At 42.8% G+C, this 21193-nt stretch overlaps 1 protein-coding gene and 1 long non-coding RNA gene across 4 annotated transcripts in view; one reads left to right on the forward strand and one right to left on the reverse strand.

Moving 5' to 3' along the window:
• Window positions 1–15006, reverse strand: part of LOC141057930 (uncharacterized) — a 31648-nt gene extending 16642 nt beyond the window's left edge. For both annotated transcript variants that reach the window (XR_012222049.1, XR_012222048.1), the window contains exons 1-3: window positions 14875–15006; window positions 13227–13373; window positions 9593–9746 (exon numbers count right to left, since the gene is read on the reverse strand). This is a non-coding gene — a long non-coding RNA (uncharacterized lncRNA). The remainder of the gene's footprint in view (window positions 1–9592; window positions 9747–13226; window positions 13374–14874) is intronic.
• The window catches only part of LOC141057929 (uncharacterized), a 32887-nt gene continuing 26605 nt past the window's right edge, over window positions 14912–21193 (forward strand). Inside the window, exons 1-2 of one of the 2 annotated variants that reach the window (XM_073554040.1) lie at window positions 14912–15040; window positions 15825–15960. In XM_073554040.1, the coding sequence (XP_073410141.1) occupies window positions 15856–15960 (105 nt within the window). In that variant the 5' untranslated portion in view covers window positions 14912–15040; window positions 15825–15855. The remainder of the gene's footprint in view (window positions 15041–15824; window positions 15961–21193) is intronic. The other variant, XM_073554041.1, reaches the window with a different exon arrangement.

A 21193-nucleotide genomic window follows, 5' to 3' on the forward strand; every position in this document is an offset into this window, starting at 1 on the left:
ACTTGTCTCACAGTGTTTATACTATCTGTGTGCATTATCATGAATGTACTCCTGTGAGATGTATTTTCACACATCTACTCTCCTGCCTGTTGGGGATAGGGAGAAACACATCACAAGTAGGAGGCAGGCAAGACAGACAAAAGCTGTGTCACATGGATACAGTAAAACTACAATCTGAAGAGACAGCAGAATCATGTCACTGATCTTTTACTTGATGACTGTGATGACACAGCATTTAATCTTAATTATCCAGACGTCTATTTTCAGTAGGCCATGAGATAATGGCTATTGTCTGATTGTTGACTATTGAATTTATGTATTTTTCTTTGATCGGTCAAGACTCATGGACTATTGTCATATGACTTTGAATGTTGACTCTTCTTGTAAGCTGAATTGATATTTGTAAATTGAAGAATAACTGCTATCTACCTCCTCTATCAGCTCATACAATTTATTATACTGCTATCTTTGCAAGACAGTAACATAGGGTAATTGAGCAATAGCTGTTGTTAATATGGTGATTACATATTGTACCAAGCCAGATAGTTTGTTGATATGCAAAACAGAGGAAGACAAACTAGGCAGATTGATTAAATACTGAAACAATGCAAGTTTAATTTCATCACACCTTCCCCTTGACCTGTGGATGATTGCTTGAAGGGCAGCTGTGAACTATGGAAGGGGGATATGTCACTGTATCAAGCATGACTTGACAGAATAGCTGCCAGGACAACGTGGCTCCATAAAGAGGGACACAGATTTGAATCTACAGGATGTCAGCTTAGGGGCCCACAGCCCAAGCTGAAAGAATACAGATCTGCTCCATTGACAATCACTGAATCTATGGATACTGTGAGAATCATGTGGGAATAGTGGATGAGGGCAGGTATATCTCGCCCAGATTCCTTTCCTATGTGGCCTAGTCTGGTCAGTATCGCACCTGCTTACTATTGAATAATGGGAGGTGGATATAAAAGGATGCCAGGTGGTTGTGTGAGTGTCTCAGCCTGGGAACACAGAGAGCCTGTCTGTGTGAGAGACACACGTGAGTGAAAGCAGTGCCCACTGCAACTGTGGTTTGGCTGGACGGGAGAAGCCCGCCAGTTGGTAGTTAGGTTGTACTTTGCTTAGTTAGTGCCGGACAGGCAAGGATTTGTTTTATGGTTTATTTCTTTATGCATTGCTTTCACCATTAATAAACCTGACCCAGTGTCAGTTATACCCGAATCCCAGCTCTGCGCCTGAGTTTCATGCTGAACGCACGTGACCTTTGACCCCGGCAAAGGCGATCCCGGAGTGTTTTATCACATTGTGGTGGAGAACGCGGGCATCACGTTGGAAGCATGAGCATGGAGGATGTGGTGAAAGCGCTGGTACAGTCCACCGCTGTCCAACAAGAAGCTAAGCGGGTGATGATGGCCCAGCTGAAGGAGTTGGTGGACATGACAGCTACCGATCGTTCGCTTCTCCAGCAGGTGGCGCAGCGCCTGGCAAGCCTACATGAGGTTAACCTGGAAGCCGAGTCGAGAGTGATTCACGTGAGTCGGTACTGGCAGAAGATGACGACCGAAGATGACGTCGAGGCATACCTGACCACGTTTGAACGGACGGCGGTGCGAGAAAAATGGCCGAAGGCACGATGGGCTGGCCTGATTGCCCCGTTTCTTTCCGGTGAGGCCCAAAAGGCTTATTATGACTTAGAGCCTGAAGCTGCGCAGGACTTTGACAAACTGAAAGCCGAGATCTTGGCCCGGCTGGGAGTGATGACCGCTGTCCGTGCACAGAGAGTGCATCAATGGACTTATCAGCCGGATAAACCACCGCGGTCACAGATGTTCGACCTGATCCACGTGACGAAGAAGTGGCTACAACCTGAGGTGCTGACAGCACCAGAGATAATCCAGAGAGTCGTCATGGACAAGTACCTGAGAGCTCTACCGCCAGCCCTGAGGAAGTGGGTAAGCCATGGAAATCCTACGACGGCAGATCAACTAGTGGATCTGGTTGAATGTTACTCCGTGGCGGAAGGACTCCGAGACGACGCTACCCCACCTCGTTCTTCATCGTCTCCACGTGGAACTGGTAAGACTGTTCCAGGGAGTAGGGGAGATGGAAAAATCCCTAAGACAGTCGGGGAGGAAAACGGGACTGCCCACACTGCGAGGCCGAGAGTAACGAACTATGGTCTAAGCAAGGGGCCCGTTAGGTGTTTCCACTGCCAAGAGATGGGACACATTGTTGCGAACTGTCCGCTCACTACTGAACCCATGCAGTGCGACGTCACAGACTCTAAAAACCGCATGTCTATGGTTGCACGGGTAGTGAGTGTGAATGCTGGTCAAAAGGAGGTGGAAAAACACTTGTGTGATTTAACTGTTGATGGAAAAAATGCGGTGGCATTGTTAGACTCGGGAAGTGTGGTGACTCTGGTGAAGGCCAGTCTGGTGTCAGCCCCGACTGGACGAGCAGACAAATTTTCTGTAACGTGTGTACATGGAGACACCTGTTCGTACCTCACCACGGTCATATGCATTACTACTTCCTATGGGTCTGTGCAACATAAAGTGGGACTCGTCCCGGCGTTATTGCATGATGTTATCCTGGGGCGGAATTTTCCCCACTTCTGGCAATTGTGGGAGAATCAGTTGATACCCCAGGGTAATAGTGTACATGATTCTTCTCCCAGGGCGCGTGTGGGTCCTGAACCCCTGGAAGAGGTCTCCCCGGAAGACTCGGGGGAAGAGTCTGCAGGAAATGACCTGCAGTTCCCGTTTTCAGTCATGGCGGGTGATACGGAGGAGACCAGGGAAGAGGAGGAGGCCGACAGCCATTCACCTCCCCGTTTGCCGGATTTAGAAGTTCAGAAAGATGACTTCCAAAGCGAGCAAATAAAGGATCCTACCCTTTCTCAGGCTAGGACAAATGTAAAAGTGATAAATGGGGTACCCGTAGAACCTGGCTCTAGGCTGGCATATCCTTACATGGTTCTGGAGAATGATTTACTCTATCAGATAGAGAAAAAGGGGGAAGACACGGTGCAACTATTAGTCGTGCCAAAACCCTACCGGCGGAAGGTGCTGGACCTGGCCCACGGACATGTGATGGGAGGTCACCTGGGAGTCCAGAAAACCACCGAAAGGATATTACACTGTTTTGTTTGGCCAGGCATGCATCACGATATTCGTGTATATTGTGAGTCTTGTCCTGACTGCCAAGCCTCTGCGCCTAAGCCCCGGTTCTGTAGCCCTTTGGTACCCCTACCTATTATTGAGGTCCCATTTGAGAGGAATGGGATGGATTTAGTTGGGCCCCTTCCACAGTCTGCACGTGGACACCAACATATCCTGGTCATCTTGGATTATGCCACTCGTTACCCGGAGGCCATCCCTTTGCGTAACACAGCCACCAAGACGATTGCCAAGGAACTGGTGCATGTGTTTAGTCGGGTCGGTATACCAAAACAGATACTCACCGACCAGGGGACCCCCTTTATGTCCAGGGTAATGAAGGAGCTCTGCCGGTTGTTACAAATCGAACCGTTACGCACATCCGTGTATCACCCTCAAACAGACGGGTTGGTCGAACGGTTCAATAAAACTCTGAAGCAGATGCTGAGAAAGGCGATAGACAAGGATGGGAAGAACTGGGACTATTTACTTCCGTATTTGCTTTTTGCCATCAGGGAAGTGCCCCAGTCTTCCACGGGGTTCTCGCCTTTCGAGTTTTTGTACGCCCGACGTCCTCGCGGACTGTTAGACGTCGCCAAAGAATCCTGGGAGGGTCAGGTCACTCCGTTTAAAACGGTGATAGATCACGTCACACAAATGCAGGACCGTATTGTGGCTGTTATGCCTATAGTCAAAGAACACATGATGCAGGCTCAAGGAGCCCAAAAAAGAATCTATGATAGGGGCGCCAAGATCCGTACGTTTGCACCCGGAGATAGGGTGTTGATCCTGGTCCCCACGGTGGACAGTAAGTTCCTGGCAAAGAGGCAGGGCCCCTTTGAGATTAAGGAAAGAGTTGGTGAAGTAAACTACAAAGTATACCAGGCAGGTAAACGGAAACCTGAACAGATTTATCATGTAAATCTGATAAAACCCTGGAAAGATCGGTCTGCCTTGTCAGCGGAGCTGGCCCGTCCCGTCTGCTCGCATACCGTACCGGAGGTATGGGTTGCAGAGACTCTCTCGGAGCTGCAAAAGACTGAGGTCAGGCAGTTTCAACTTCACAACCAAAAGTTTTTCTCAGAAAAACCCGGGCAGACTACGCTAATGAAACATGACATCGTAACGGAACCTGGTGTCACTGTTCACGTGAAACCCTACAGAATTCCGGAAGCGCGCCGTGAAGCCGTTTCCCGAGAAGTGAAGGCAATGTTAGAGTTAGGTGTCATTGAGGAATCGCACAGTGCTTGGTTCAGCCCGATTGTGTTAATTCCTAAACCGGACGGCACAATCCGGTTCTGCAATGACTTCAGGAAACTGAATGCGGTCTCAAAATTTGATGCCTACCCTATGCCCCGGGTCGACGAGTTAATAGATCGGTTAGGTAAAGCCCGATATATTACGACCCTAGACCTAACAAAGGGGTATTGGCAGATCCCTCTGGCGGAGGCTGCCAGAGAAAAGACGGCATTTGCTACGCCGGAAGGTCTATTTCAGTATGTGTATATGCCGTTTGGACTGCACGGAGCACCGGCGACCTTCCAGAGACTGATGGATCGAGTCCTGAGGCCACATAGGCAGTACGCTTCGGCCTATTTGGATGACATTGTCATTTACAGCTTGGACTGGGAGACTCATCTCCAGAAAGTACAAGCTGTGATTGACGACCTGTGGGAGGCAGGTCTAACCGCGAACCCCAAGAAATGTCATATCGGGCTGGAAGAAGCCCGGTATTTGGGGTATGTAATTGGGAGGGGTGTTGTTAAACCCCAGGTTGATAAGATTCAGGCGGTTCAGGACTGGCCACAACCTGTCAACAAGAAGCAGGTGCAAGCCTTCCTGGGGATCGCCGGCTATTATCGCCGGTTCATACCCAATTTTGCAGCCATCGCTACCCCCCTGACGGATCTTACAAAAGGGAAAGACTCCATCATGATTAAATGGAGTTTAACGGCTGAAGAAGCCTTCCATAGCCTAAAACGGGCACTTTGCTCTCAGCCCGTACTGGTGACTCCGGACTTCCGCAGCGAGTTTGTGGTACAAACGGATGCCTCTGATACCGGTATCGGGGCCGTACTCTCACAAGTGAGGGACGGAGTGGAACACCCAGTCCTCTATCTCAGCAGGAAGCTGAATAAACACGAGCAAAGGTATGCAGTCATAGAAAAAGAGTGCCTCGCCATTAAGTGGGCTCTAGAGGCCCTCAAATATTACCTGGTGGGCCGAAAGTTCAGGCTGATCACTGACCATGCCCCTCTCAAGTGGATGCACTTGAACAAGGAATGGAATAGCCGGGTGACCCGGTGGTTCCTTGCCCTGCAGGCCTACACTTTTACGGTGGAGCACCGCCCAGGGGTACAGATGGGGAATGCAGATGCCCTGTCCCGAGTGCACTGTTTGGCGGGTGTCATTGCTCGACCGGAGTGGTCTGAGAAGAGGGGGGGGATATGTGAGAATCATGTGGGAATAGTGGATGAGGGCAGGTATATCTCGCCCAGATTCCTTTCCTATGTGGCCTAGTCTGGTCAGTATCGCACCTGCTTACTAATGAATAATGGGAGGTGGATATAAAAGGATGCCAGGTGGTTGTGTGAGTGTCTCAGCCTGGGAACACAGAGAGCCTGTCTGTGTGAGAGACACACGTGAGTGAAAGCAGTGCCCACTGCAACTGTGGTTTGGCTGGACAGGAGAAGCCCACCAGTTGGTAGTTAGGTTGTACTTTGTTTAGTTAGTGCCGGACAGGCAAGGATTTGTTTTATGGTTTATTTCTTTATGCATTGCTTTCACCATTAATAAACCTGACCCAGTGTCAGTTATACCCGAATCCCAGCTCTGCGCCTGAGTTTCATGCTGAACGCACGTGACCTTTGACCCCAGCAAAGGCGATCCCGGAGTGTTTTATCACAATACACTCACACAAGCCAGGTTGGAACCATCCGGTCATGCGACCCCCAAGAACACGTTTGGAGAAGCCAGGTTGAGACCATCCATGGCCACCTGGCCACGTGCCTCAATGGACTGTCAGCTTCCTAAGCTTGTCATTACCTCATCTCTATGGGTGTCCACCAAAACTGGGGTGCTACTGGTGGGGGTAGTCGGCCTTGGAAGCCCTGAAGTCTCAGCTGCTCTAATCCCGGCTAGTCAGCGGAAAGAGTGAGACTCTGTAATTTTGCAACATCTTGTACATTTGCTGGGACTGTTTTATATGTCATTGTCTGTTCGGTGGTTCAATAAAGTATTGCCATGCTGTTTTACCCTTACCCTTTGTTGTCTGAATAGTGTTATGCCCACGGGAAAAGGAGAGGGGGCATTTAGTGGGATGAGCCCTTTTCCATGCAGCCACCAGACGAGAGTACCCACTGTCCCCCCGTGTCTCCACAATGTCATTAGATAACATTCAGAGACAACAAAGTCCAGTATAAAACTGTGAATGCCTCTTATGGTATTTCAGGGATCAGATGCATTTCTATGGATATAGATACAATAGAGAAGCAATCACCTGGGGTGTTTTCAATGTAAGAACTTATTGCTATGTTTAATAACACAACAACAAATTCTTACATTGAACACACCGTAAGTGATTTCCTCTTTAATCTATCTATATTCATAGAATCATATGGGATTCTTCAAATTGTTCTTCCCTTTTAGTTATTTTGATGAAAAAATCAAAAGCTCAAGATCAAGTCGAAAGCCTTTAAAAAAAAAAAAAAGGCGTCAGTGAGCCTAAGGGTATGTTTCCACGGTCAGTATTGCCAGCGCTTTGTACGCAGCACATGTCTGCTCCGCCCAAAGTGCTGCCGGCTTTTCTACGCACGGTGATTCTGCATGTATTAATTGAACCATGCGGAATCACCGTGCCCCTATACATTGTATGGGTGACTTTATCTTGCGGAGATAGAGCGTCTCCTTTTATTTTTTTCTTTTTATACTTTACATCACATGTATAATTGATGTTTTGCATTTGTATGCAAGGCGATTGGTTGCATGTTTAAATATGTTGTTAAACATTGTAATCATTATGAATATCCAAGATAGGTTTTGTTATATTCTGTTTTTCAAAAATTGCCCTCAATAGTTTTTAGTATAAAAGAGCTGGTCCTTGGTTTAATTTGATTTTTGGGCAAAGTGCACAAAGAGCGTGTTTTTGCGACCTAATTAGGTCTGTAGTGCGGTTTGTAAATTACATTGCGGGCAGTTATAATTGTTCTTACTTTGTTCTTGTGGAATTGCCCTTAATAATTCTTAGTATAGAGATGCTATTTTGTGCTGTATTAGATTTTTGGGCAATGTGCACAGAGCGTTTTTATGTGGCTTAATTTGGCCTGCAATGTGGTCTACAAATTATATAAGTATATGGCAGGTAGTTGCCTTATGGAACTGCTTTACAAACAATTGTCCTGTTTTTTGCGCGCCGCTTGCTGGGCGGTTACTGGGGTCCGACGGCTCCCGGTTTCATGACCGCTGGAATGCACCGCCATCATTACACTGATGGCGCTGGTCTCCTGCATTCCAATTACCGGGGACGGAGGGTCCATGATACGGTCATGCACTGAGTGGATGGCGCGCTACTTAGATCCGGACAATTGCTTTCACTCACAGCTGTGTATAGCGTGTAATTTTCAGAGTGACGCGCTATTGGTAATTTGCCCTTATATAAATCAGACAACTTCCCACATCCATACACGCCCCCTGAGGAAGAGTTGACGAAACGTACGTCGGGGTTGGAAGGACGCTATCAGCACTGCAGCACTTTATGCATTTTTGAACACCACGGCACTTCTGAACATATTAATTGAGGTAATATGCATTGTTTGAAAGCATCTGTTTCTGTTAGGCAGTTGCATAGGAATTTTATATAGGAGAATTTTACCTTTTCCCTGCATATATGCTATGTCAGAGTAGGTAGCTCGATCTTCATATACCAATCCATTTATGATATGTTATACAGCAACAGTGGCATTTTTGTAACATGTTTATCTAATTTTGATGCATTATTTTAGTGCTTATACGTCCTTTTCTGTAGTTAGGCACCATGGTTGTTAATTTTTGTAATAATTGGTTCTTTTTATAAAAAGATATTTATGTCAATAAAGCATGATTTTTTAACGGACCTTTTGCTATTTGGTTCATTGGTGGTGTATTGGACACTTTTTTTATGTCTATAATTACACCGGTGGTTTTCTGAATTTGAGAACTGCAGCATTTTTTTCAGTGTTTTTTTCACCCATAAAATGCAATGAGACAGTAAAAAATGCTGCAAAAAACACAATGGTTTGTTTTATCAAGGGTTTTTGGTGAATTAAACTAACTTAATTAAAAATCTACTGTAGGCAAAACACAAATGTACTTGGCACCAAAAAAGGTGCAAAAAAAAGCATTGAAAAAATCATCTATTTTAGTGCCAAGAGAGCAGGTTTTGCTGCAGAAAAAAAAAACACAGAAGAAATGCTGGGTGTGAACATAAACTAAGGCCGGGGTCACACTTGCGAGTGCAATGCGAGAAACCTGCGGGGGTCTCTCGCCTCAATACCCGGCACTGCCGCCAGCACTCAGGACCGGAGTGTGCAGCTGCATGTATTTCTATGCAGCTGAGCGCTCCGGTCCAAACCGCTGGCGGCAGTGCTGAGTATTGAGGCCAGAGACCCCCGCAGGTTTCTCGCATTGCACTCGCAAGTGTGACCCCGGCCTAATGCTATTAACCTGCAGAGTAACCATATCGCTGAAGGTTACTAGTGTTCGGGGACATGACAGGCCCTCTATAAAGCATACGGTGTACGATACGTGAGGTAATGCTCAGACGGGGCCTTTTGTAGAGTTTTTTTTAACTGGATCCTTCTCCAGAATCGTCTTCAAAAACTGCTTCAAATAAATTTGCTCTTCCTTCTTTCATTTCCATAGAAAGTCCGCTTTGCTGTTCAAATAAGGAGGTTTTATTGCACTTTTTGTTTCTGAAGAGGTTTTGAAAAATATGAAGAAAACAGAATATTTTTCTACCGTATGATTTTTTTTTTTTAACTTTATCCCTTTTTTCACAGAGGACTAATGTTGCCCCAAACAGTAGAAGCATAAAATCCTTCCCAAGCACTTTTTACATTGTGGCAGATGACATTATCCTGCTGACATTATAGAACACCACTGCCAGGAAGGGGCACGTAGTTTGCAGTAGTTCATCCTGGTGCCATCTCTGCCCCATGTAAGCCTCCCACATGCACAGACCATCGTAATTATATATAAAAAAGAGAGATTCATTAGTCCAGGCCACCATCTTCCCCTGCTTTATGGTGTAGGTCTGATGCTCAAGTGCTCATTGTAGGTGCTTTTAGTGTTGGCCAAGGAACAAGGTGGCACTCTGACCAGTCTGAGCTTATACAGCTCCATACATTGCAAACTACATTGCTCTATGTGCTGACGGAGCAATCACTTACTTATTTTTTCAGCAATTTGCTCACATCAAACGATTCTATTCCTTGTTCTCTGTGCACATCAAGAAAGTTGGAGTGTCCATTGCCCTGTGTCCAGTTTACCGGTCGTACTTGCTTAACTTCACTGTCCTAGGAAGATTTTCAACCTACAATTTGGCTGTAAATAATTAAAAAAAAAGACAAATTGCAGACACACTGCATGCAAATAAGTTGCAACCAAAAATCCAAAATTCAACCCAGAAAGACATCTAGTGATTGCAGCATCGCAGTCTCAGTGGGTTCTGGGTTGCACCCTCACCTCTTTTACAATCATTAGATGCAATGTCCCCGTGTAACCTTAACATTATGTTTGACCGTTTTTACTCCTTCCACATGAAGATCAAATACTGAAAATTCACTAGCTGCTTAGTACATCTCCCCATAGAAGGATGCCATTGTATTAATATTCACATACAAGTCATTTTAAAGAGGATATTACACTGGATTTTTTTTAATTTAAACTAAGTGCTTCTTCCAATTGGCCCTGCTCCACTGATTCTGGAACAGTTTTTTTTTTCTTCTGGGCCCCTCCATTTCAAAGTTATGCCCTCTGTAATAATGGAGTAAATTTTCCCTTCAACTAACTGGGCGTGCACCACAGAACTTCTCTACTTTTTCTCACTTGACGCTAGCCAATGAAAACATGGCCACGCCCACAGACAAGTTCTGTGGTACACACCTCATTGGTTGAAGGGATCATTTACACTATTATTTCCGGGGAGCATAACTTTGGAATGGAGGGGCCCAGAAGAAAAAGAAAAAAATGTTTCTGAATCCTTGGAACAGCAGAAATTGGAGGAGGAACTTAGTTTAGATATAAAAATCCAGTGAAAAGTCTTAAAGGGGTTGTCTCGTGCCTCTCACTTCCATATTGGAAGATGAGCAGCATTGATGTCTGTTTTTTTCCCCACTTGTCCATCGGTTGTATGTGATTTTGCAGCTCAGCACTATTCACTGTAATGAAGCTGGTGCTGCTCTAATAGAAAACTGTCATATATTCTAATCCTGTACAACCCCTTTAATCATGTGCTGTGTGTAATAAAAGGCCGCCCATGTCAAATCGCCCAAAACAGGAGTAAGAGCAATGGTTTCATTTACTAATAGGCAGCAGTGCAAACTGCATTATCATGGCAGCTAAGCAGCTTTCATGTTCATGACGCATCATATCTTTGGGCTCCTTCTGCATAAAAGTATAAATGGGGAAACGCTGACTTTAGCTAAAGCTGAAAAATCCACAGTAAGTAGAGACATCTAATGGTAGAAAAGCAAATTGCACAGTATGATGGAACTTGTTAGGAACGGCGGAACGCACTAAATACAAATAAATAAAGTGCGTTCGCCGCTCGGGGTCCAGCGTGCAGTAGGTGTTACACCGCTGCTAGGTAATGGCAGACGCACAATATGGTGGTATATTGCGCACGGGTTGAATGTCACCCAAGTGCGGTAAGCAATTTCTGTTTGCTCACAGAGATATCAGCAGAGGTAAACACAAAAGGCTGAGCCTGTTAGTGTCATAGGACTCAGGTAAATGCACACACGGTATATGGTCACAGGAGCAGGACCCAAGACAGAGGAGCTGCGTCCGTCTAGACCTACCGTGCGTGCGGCATCGCTACTGCGGACGCCAAAGAGGACTGCAACTGCAGCGTGGCGTAGAACACTGCCGCTAGTCGACAAAGCAAGGAAGCAGGCGCAATGTCGGACGCTAGCACTGTGGATGATGCTGTAGTGGCTTGAGGCTTGCCACGCGCTGGCGCTGACTCTAATCTAAGTCCCTGTACACATTCGTAATATCAAAGGAAGGGGAATCTTAATGAGTCATTCGCAGGTTCATACATCCATCATCATTCACACAGTAGCAACTAGAGACTATACTAGCGCATGGCCGAACGGTCATCCGCGCTTTTTCTAGCCGGGACCTTCCAGAAGCTTCTAGATCTCTGAGATGGACCAATGAGATCTGGAGCAGGATCTGGGCACATGACTCCCGATCTCCAATGGGAGATCGTCTCATGAGTATGCCCAGTAGGAGAACAGAGGGACTTAGTCTCTGGAGCGATCTCCTGCAAAGCAATCTCCTCTGCGGTAGATAGACAGCAGAAGACCGCAGAATGTGAGGTGCTGGATTCCTGCAGAGCAGATGCAGAAACTTGACGCCTAACAGAGCTGGAAATTAGGAATAACATGATGGGTCTGTATGGACAGATGCAAAAGAACTGTGGTATAGATAATATACAATCCCCAGTGACTAGGCCACAGAGGACTGACCGGCCAAATATGTTTTGTTCTGCCTATCCCCGTTTCAGCAGCCATAACTATATTTTTTCACAAATGTGGCTCTATGATGCTTTGTTTTTTATGGGGTACATTTAACAATTATTAGTGCTATTTTAGGTACATATAAATTATTGTGTTTTATATATAAGAAATACTGGGCAAAAGTTTAAGGCAGGTGTGTAAAAATTGAGACAAAGTAAGTATACTTTTAAAAAAGAAAGTACGGTATTAATAGTTTATTCCTATCCATTAATAAAATTCAAAGTGATTGAACAAATGAGAAATCAAAATCACATCAATATTTGGTGTGATCACCCATTACCTTCACAATAGCTTAAAAGCTTCCATTCTTCTAGGTACACTTGTACTTGAACACAGTTTGTGCAGGAACTTGTAAGAGAGACTGTTTACAAATATCTTGGAAAACTAACCACAGATCTTCTGTGGATGTCACTTGTGGAAATCCTAAACAGACCCCACTATAAATCAATCCTTATGATGGTTTTTCATATCCTCCATGCAATAAATACAGTTGGAAACAAAACTGAAAGAGGTTCTTGTGCCATATTCCTGTATGGACAATGGTTCTGGTGACGTTTTCATGTGATCTTGTATTTCTGTACTGATGGTGGTGGTGGTGACATCTTCATGTAGTAATGGTTGTTTTGGTGCAATATTCATGTACTATTGATGGCTCTGGTGATGTATTCAGGCAGCAATGATGGTTTTGGGACTGTATTCATTACCAGAACAATCATCAGTACATGAATACAAAACCAAAATCATCATCAGTACATGTATACATCAACAGAGCCATCAACAGTACATAAAAACAGTACCAAAATCATCATCAGTAAATAGGTCATTAGGACCACTATCAGTACATGAATACATCACCAGAACTACATAAATACATCACTGGAACCTCCACCTTTACATGAATACATCACAAGAACCACTGTCAGTAAATAAATACAACACCAGTAAATGATTATGTCACCAGAACCACCATCAGTACAAAAATCTATCAATATATCACCAGGATCACCATCAGTACAAAAATCTATCAATATATCACCAGGATCAATATCAGTACATAAATACATCACCAAACTTAGTACTGCAATCAATTATAGTGTCAAGTCAGGCCCATATACATTTGTATCTCATGAACCTACAACTTCCATAATGTCCTTACCAATAGTAAGAATATGCTGGAAGTTGTTGTTATTGGTCTTTATCAGACAGTGAACCATACAGAAAGCACAGTACTGATCAGACATAGTCAGTATCAACAAGTAAACATTTTATATCCTGGTACCTTATAGGTGACATCTACTCTGATTGCTCAGTTTCTTTCTTTTTGTCTCTATCTTGTCCAGATACTATGGTGACTTTTCACATCCACAGCTCTTCTCTGTAGACTTCTCGCTTCTCCGGTCTTCTGCAGAAAATCCTAACACGGTGTCTTTAAAAATAAGAGTGTTATTAAAATGCCCTCTGCATAAAAATATCAGTCCATATTATGACGTAAATAAGCCTCCTATGGTATATGGCCTCCACACTGTCTGCACTTATAAGCTACACTCGCCAGATTGTCCGCCTTAATGAGGTATAACCGCCACACTATCTAAGGCTACTTTCAGACTAGCGTACTGAGGCGCTAAGCCCAGCCCCCGGCCATGCTTCCTCCGGTCAGCTCCTCCTATGATCGCATGACGCTGCTTGCGATCAGCGTACCCTATATTTAGCGTTGGGTATGCTGGCTGTGCGCTGGTGTGATTTTGCCAGTGTTTGCACCCTTTTGGCGCTGCGCTGAGTGCACAAAAATGCAACAGAGTGCATTTTTGTGCGCTCGGCGCAGCGCCAAAAGGGCGCAAGCGCCGGCAAAATCATATCAGCGCACGGTCAGCGTATCAAACGCTAAAAATAAGGTACGCTGATCACATGCAGCATTATGCGATCATAGGAGGAGCTGAGCAGAGGAGGAGCGGCTGGGGCGGAGCTTAGCGGCGGCCCTGCGCCTCAGTACGCTAGTCTGAAAATAGCCTAACATTGTCAGCTGGTGCGTTTTTGTCGCAGCGTATTTTTGCTGCATCATAAATGTAGCATCTTACAGATCTAGCAAAGTGGATGGGATTTATAGAAATCTCCTGCACTCTGTGCTTCTTTTTAAGGCTGGGATCAGGCTTGCGAGAAACTCGGACGAGTCTCACACATTAATACCCGGCACTGCCGCCGGCACTCGTCCGAGTTTCTCGCAAGTCTGACCCCGGCCTTAAGCGTAAACTCACTTGAGGTTCATGTTTCAAATTCACTACATGTCACGCTATGTGAGCATATTGAGTATTTGCTTGCAGAAGTTTCTGCAAAGTTTCTGCATCTTTTGGCAGCAAAAACACTGCGGAAAAAAGTGCGTTTTGTACCTTTTTTTTTGCATTTTTGCCATGGTTTTAGATGCATCTTTTTTTGTCCTGTGCATTCAATGGGTCAAAAACGCAGGTAAAAAGCACACAAAGAATTGAAATGCTGCGGATTTAAACGCACAGCAAATCCTGAAAGGAAAAATACTGATCATGTGCACAGCACTTCAGGATTCTCACTGACTTCAATGGCATAAGGATTCCATAGCATTTTTGGTCCAATTCTGCAAAAAAAATGCATAAAAAAAAAAAATCGCTCTGTGTGCACACAGCCTCAATGTCTCTTGCAGACATTGACTTGCATTAGAGTTGAATTACGGTAGATTTGAAAAATCCACAGGTAAAAAATGCATGTGTGTTTTCAGTTGGATTTCTCCTGCAGAAATCCATCAAAAACACTTGTAATCCGCACCTATGTATCAAAAACAGCAGCTTTATTTAAAACATGACACCCCAACCAGATATAAAAAATGCAATGAAAAAGCATGTAAAAAAAAAAAAACATACAGAAAAACGCAATGAAAAACCGCAAGTAACCTAATTTACCCTTTCTTGTGTCCTTGTGATGAATAAAGGGTTAACGGCTTCTCGCAGCTTTGGTTGGATGACCCGGCACTAGGTGGGTCAGGTGTGATCGCTCAGCTGCTGATCAGGTCAGTACGGCCTTTGGTTTTTGAAACATCAGGAAAAACATGGGAGGTCGTTCATTTCTGTGAGTATTTCTGGCAAATGCATATTAGGCCCTGATCTTCGGTTCTTCACGTCAGAACATTCAAAAATGTCATATAATAGTCTTTTCATAAGAGCGTCATATTACATTTTTTTCCTACCACTGTTTATAATCTGGGACCAAAGTCTCAAAAACCCACCTTAGGCCAGGCTGCAAGAGAGAAAATAAAGAAAAAAGTCTAATTGTTATATATTCTCTTCTCAATAAGAACCCTGCTTATAAGGCCATGTTCACACAGAATAGATTTGTTTAGGATTTTCAGTGCAAATGAGCAGTAAAATGCATATTAGTGGGGTTTTATTACCTGCCCTCCCCAGAGAGCTGCAGTGTGGGCCCCATAGTCCTCGTAGAGGATTAATTGTACAGATTATTTTTAACTCTAGATTTTCTTCAACTTTAGAAAAGACACAAGTTGGAAAAATCCAGATTTTTTTTTACAATGTAAAAAATAATAATAATAAAGGCATGGTACATTCAGCATTGTGATAAAAACCATAGCAGGCTGAAGACTGGGTAGTCATGTATGTGAAACACCGGAATAATGACCTATGACATATATAGATGAGATACACTTCTGATACAGTTACCACTAACGTCTGTGGAAATAAGAGGAAGTGAAGGTGAAAATTAGAAGAAACTAGGCAATAATTCAGAGTTTAAAAAAAAAAAAAAAAACAGGCCAGGGTCTGATTTTATTGTCCTGTAATACCTATATCTTCCTTTAGAGGGCGCCATACATTTACTTAACTTTCTGCAATGTTTGTAGTTTTTGATGAAGAACAGAAAGCATCTTCGCTATGAGACCATGCTGGATGGTTTATCAGCTCCTGCTTATGTTTTTGCTGGAAGGAGAAATGAATAAAGAACACTTTTGGAATGTTGGCTTTAACAGGGATAAAACAGTAAGTACAAAGTGAAGATCAGGACCCGACGACAGTCCTTAAAATCGTCGCTTTCAGGTATAATTTTCAGTTGGGTTCCAAATGTGTTGCTTCAGTCTGAAAACCACAAGACAAAGTTGAAAGCTGAAAATTGATTTTATTTGTATATTTTTTTTTTTTTTTTTAATTGGCTGTTTGGTAATCACCGCAAAAAAAAAATAAATGTGGAGTTTAATATATAACTTGTACAATTTGTAGGCACATTGTGGGGTTATACACTAAGTATACGGACCACACCTCAATTAGCGTCGGAGTCGTGGAGTCGGTATAAAATGGACCAACTCCAAATCCTAAAATATATAATAAATTGGGTACAGTAGTTCAGTGCAGAACATGCTGAATATTTTTTCATAGGAATTTGGGAAAGTTATGAAATGTCCTATAAATGGCTGTTCTATTCCTGATCTAAGGCTGCATTCACACACAGCGTTTTTGCTGCATTTTTTGAGGATATGTTTTTCAGCTGCAAAAGCAGATCAGATTTTTTAAAAAACGCATCAGCTGAAAGGTTTTTGAGCTCATAATGTTTTCAATAGCAAAAGCAGATTAGAAATCTGCTCCATCCATTTATCCATATCTTAGCTGTACCAAAAACAATGAAAGCCGGATAGCACAGAGACTAAAGGGTCTGTCACACTAAGCGATATCGCTAGCAATATCGCTGTAATGTCACTGGTTTTTGTGACGTAGCAGCGATATTGCTAGCGATATCGCTATGTCTGATACTTGCCTCCGACCGGCTCCCCCGCTGGTTATCGCTGATCACGCGAGAACGTCCTGGACTGTTTCTCGTTGTCAGCTTCCTGCTGTGGCGACGAGCGACACGGGCGGGAGGACGTCAGGATCACCTCGTCTGACAGGTAAGTAGCGACCCCCAACCCCTGCGATGTCACTGGTGAGATCTGCCTGTGTGGCAGCTCCCTAGCGACCACTTAGCGATATACCAGCGAATCTTAACCGCGTCATATCGCTGGTCGGGATCGCTGGTACATCGCTAAGTGTGACAGTACCTTAACACTTTTTTTTTTTTTTTTTTAGCACCAGTCAGGTACACCTCATAGCTGCCCAAAAGGACGCCCAGGACAGGCATTGCTTGTCTTCAGTAACATCAATTGATAGTTGGAATAAATAGACTGCATTCACCACATCTTCTTAAGGTGCAGGCTTTATTTTCAAGTGTAGGGGTGTGCAGTATGAGGTTCTGCAGCAGCTGAGGTGTCAGTGGTGAACTCTAGCACCAGTGATGCTCCTCCTCTACAGACAAGGGTACAACACAGACAAACATATTCAGAAAGAAGGAAGGCACTTATCTCAGAAGAATTGCTAGAGTGAACAGGATAACAAGATTAAGGTAATTCTTAAAGCATATTTAAACTTTCAATAAACTGTGCATAAATCAATAGTCCAGTATACTGTATGTTCTCTCTGTATTCTTGATGCTTGTTTGTTTTTTCTTTGAGCTCATATACTTTTGGGAAGGTAGCTTTTATACAATATACAGGGAAAATACAGCAACAGGATTGATGAGGACTTGTATAGGAATAGAAGCCAAAACATCAAGTTATTAGCTCTGTTATCAGTTTCTTTGTTCCTGGAGTATGATACACAACAAACTTGCTTCCTCCCTCCTCCCCTCTTCATAGACTGTGAAGCATTTAGTGAGCTGTACCCTAATATGAAAAGCCTTGGAAATTCAAAGTAAAGCTATCTAATAACATATTTTACAAACTTTATATTTGGCATCTGTACTATTTATTTATGCAAAGTTTGTTTTATTTCTATCTAAAATTATACAGTGGGGAAAGTATGTATTTGATACACTGTCGATTCCCACCTACAAAGAATGGAGAGGTCTGAAATTTTTAATCATAGGTACACTTCAACTGAGAGGAACAGAATCTACAGGAAATGTCTGACCTCTGTAATTGCAAACAAAGGTTTCTGTACCAAATATTAAGTTCTGTTTTTCTATTGTATCAAATACGTATCTCATTCAATAAAATGCATATTATTTAAATCATACAATGTGATTTTCTGGATTTTTTTAGTCTGTCTCTCAAAGGTGAAGTGTACAATTGTAGACCTCTCCATTTTTGTAGGTGGGAAACCATGCAAAATTGTAAATTGTCAGTGTATCAAATTCTTATTTTCCCCACTGTACATGGTTCCTTGTTCTTGCTGGAATTATAATATACATTATTTTATTTTATGGGACAAAATTATTTTGAGAGTGAATTTATATGATTACAAAATGTCTAAGAATCTCCCCATGAAGTCAGCTGTATTTGAGCATTTCCCAGTGACTCAAGATGAAAACTATTTTGTGTGTCAATGTATGACAAGTGACCCAGAGGAAAACAAATGCTGTGATGCCAAAATCAGTGCATACTCAGGCAGTGATAAAAATGCTCCTACAAGAGCTTCCAATCTAAAAAGACATATACAATTCTTCCACCCAGAAGTTTTCAAAGCTGTGACTGAGAAAGATAGCAGCATCACCAAGAAACCCGCGCCCAGCACTTCCTGCCAGGCAAATGAGGAGGAAAGAGCATCTCAAACATCATTAACAAGATATTTTGTAAGTGACAAAGTTACTGTAACAATGACAGCAGATATGTTTAAAAGACAGCTCATACAGCTTGTTGTGAAGGACGGTGTACCATTATCACTATTTGCATGACCAGCTTTTACAGCTCTTAATGGAGAAATGGCCGGCAAACTTGGTGTTTCTCTGGAAAGAGAAAGTATTAGAAAATTAGTGATTGAAGAAGCCCTTAAACAAAATGAAGATCTTAAAAAGACTCTCAAAAGACGCTTCATGTTTCTTAAAATGGATGTCTGCACACGTCACAGAGTGAACTATTTTGCCATCAACGTACGATATGCTTGTGACAACAAAGAAATTGTTACCAAGACATTGGCAGTAAAAGATGCTAAAGCTCATCACAGCAGCCAGTTTCTCCAGGCCTTAGTGGAAAAAGTCCTGCAAGACTATGAACTCAAAAAAGAACAGGTTCTTGCTATTGTAAATGATAATGCTTCAAACATGATAACTACAAATAAACTGATGAATGAGAGTAATGAACAACAGCTAGAAGAAAATTTAGGATTCAGTATGTTTGAGATGGAAGGCCACAGTGCTGTTCGTGTAACTGAGGAACAAACAGATATTACAACAGAAGAACAGCAAAATTATACTTTAGAAATAGATGATCTTGTTGAAGCTGCTTCAAAACACTTTCCTATTCATCACATGGGCTGTGTTGTGCACAAGCTGCAGCTGGCAATAAGAGATAGTCTGCAAGAGGGACATGCTGGAAATCTGATTGGAAAAGTGAGGAAATTGGTTATTGCCGCCAGAATCCCTAAAATTGATTCCATCTTGAAGAGACGTGCTGGGAAAGGGGCAAATGTTGATCAAGCCACTCGGTGGGGCAGCACTTATTTAATGATTGAGCGATTGCTTGAACTAAAACCGTTTCTTACGGATATGGCGAACCCTCAGGTAACCCTAAATGAAGTTCAATGGACACAGGTGGCTGAATTGAAGGAATTGCTTAACCACCCATTTACCGTGACTAAAAAATTACAAGCTGAGGATTTAACTCCTGGCATTTTCATAAGGGAGTGGAAGAACTTGCTATTTTGCTTGTCCCAAAGAGGTGGTTTAATCGCAGATGGCATTTCTGCTTCAATGAAACGGAGAGAGACACAGCTATTGGAAAATAAAATTTTTCTGGCAGCTGTTTATGTGGACCCAAGTCATCATATACTGCTTGATGATCAACAGCTTACTAAAGGAAAAGAAGCTCTGACTGAGGTAGCAGTTAGGATGAGTGGCCTACAGGAGGACTGCCAGGTACAAGAGGACTTGGGACCTGACAGTGCTACTGCTGCCATATCTTCATCCTCATTAGATGAGGAGTTTGACTTTGACAAGTATTTGGATGACATGGAGCAGGCAAAGCGTTGCCGCAAGGAAAAAGACTTCACTCCGTCTCCTATAGCAAGCAGATTGACCATATTTCAGCAAAATGTTTCACTTGCTCTCAAAGAACCCGGAAATTGTTAGAGATGTTGCCCATGTGGTTACGGCTTTGCCTCCAACCCAAGTTAGTGTAGAGAGGATGTTCTCTGGCCTTAAAATTATTCGGTCAGATTTGAGGTCATCTATGAAGGAGGATCTGATGGAGGCAATTCTATTTCTTAGGACAAATTCATAGACTGCACAAATGTTATTTAGTATGTTTTGTTGAAAACTGTTTTTTGCCACTTAGTTTATTACACAGTGTTATATATGTAATCGATATTACATAGTGTATTAGATATTTACAATTTATTACAGTTTTTTGTGTTCTAAAGTTGTATTCCAATAAATATTATGTTCTATCTAAATATCTTGATTATTGTATCATAAAAATGATTAAGTGTCTGATGTTCACATTGTACTACAATAAATTTTTCACTTGAATATAAGCAATATATGTGGGAGTCGGAGTCGCAGGTTTGGCTTACCGACTCCACAGCCCTGGTCAGAGTAACTTCCATTAAGGCTCCTTCGCTCATTATTTTTCAGGAAGTTTTTAATGTTTACATTTGTAATAAATACCATACCTAGAACTTTGCTTTTTAAAAAATCGTCACTGACCCCAAAAATGAAGCAAACCGAGGCGTTAGATTTATTAAGAAGGTGTATTTTACACCAGCACACTTCAGTTTTAAGTGTCAATCTTTACAAAAAAAATATAATATATATAATTTTTTTTTTCGCTATACACTTGGTGCTAAATTTACTATTTATTCTCAGATCCGCTGTGCGTGTTAACGGCGCTGCAAATTTAAATCTGCAGTATGTAAATTAACGCTGAGGATATGACTCTGGATATTCTTCACTACAGAAATAAGATTTCTTATATTCTCATACACAATGTTGTTGCTGCAGTACCCAGCGGATTTTCCACACACATCTGTAGCTAAAATCCTCTGTGTGTTTTCTGCTATGGAATTCCTTCCCACAATGAGCTTCTGATGCTGCAAATTTTCTACACCTAATAAATTAAGCTTGCTTGAGTTTTTATCAAGTTTTTGATGCTGTGGTTTTAGTCTGTTTTTGGCATGTCATGTTTTTTTTTTCTTTTTTTTTTAATGCTGCTTTGTTTTTAATACTTCCAGATATTTGGCTGTGACAAAACTT

This window comes from Dendrobates tinctorius, unplaced genomic scaffold (assembly GCF_039654945.1).
Source record: "Dendrobates tinctorius isolate UK_male_01 unplaced genomic scaffold, ASM3965494v1 ptg000205l, whole genome shotgun sequence".
Classification (NCBI taxonomy): Eukaryota; Metazoa; Chordata; class Amphibia; order Anura; family Dendrobatidae; genus Dendrobates; species Dendrobates tinctorius.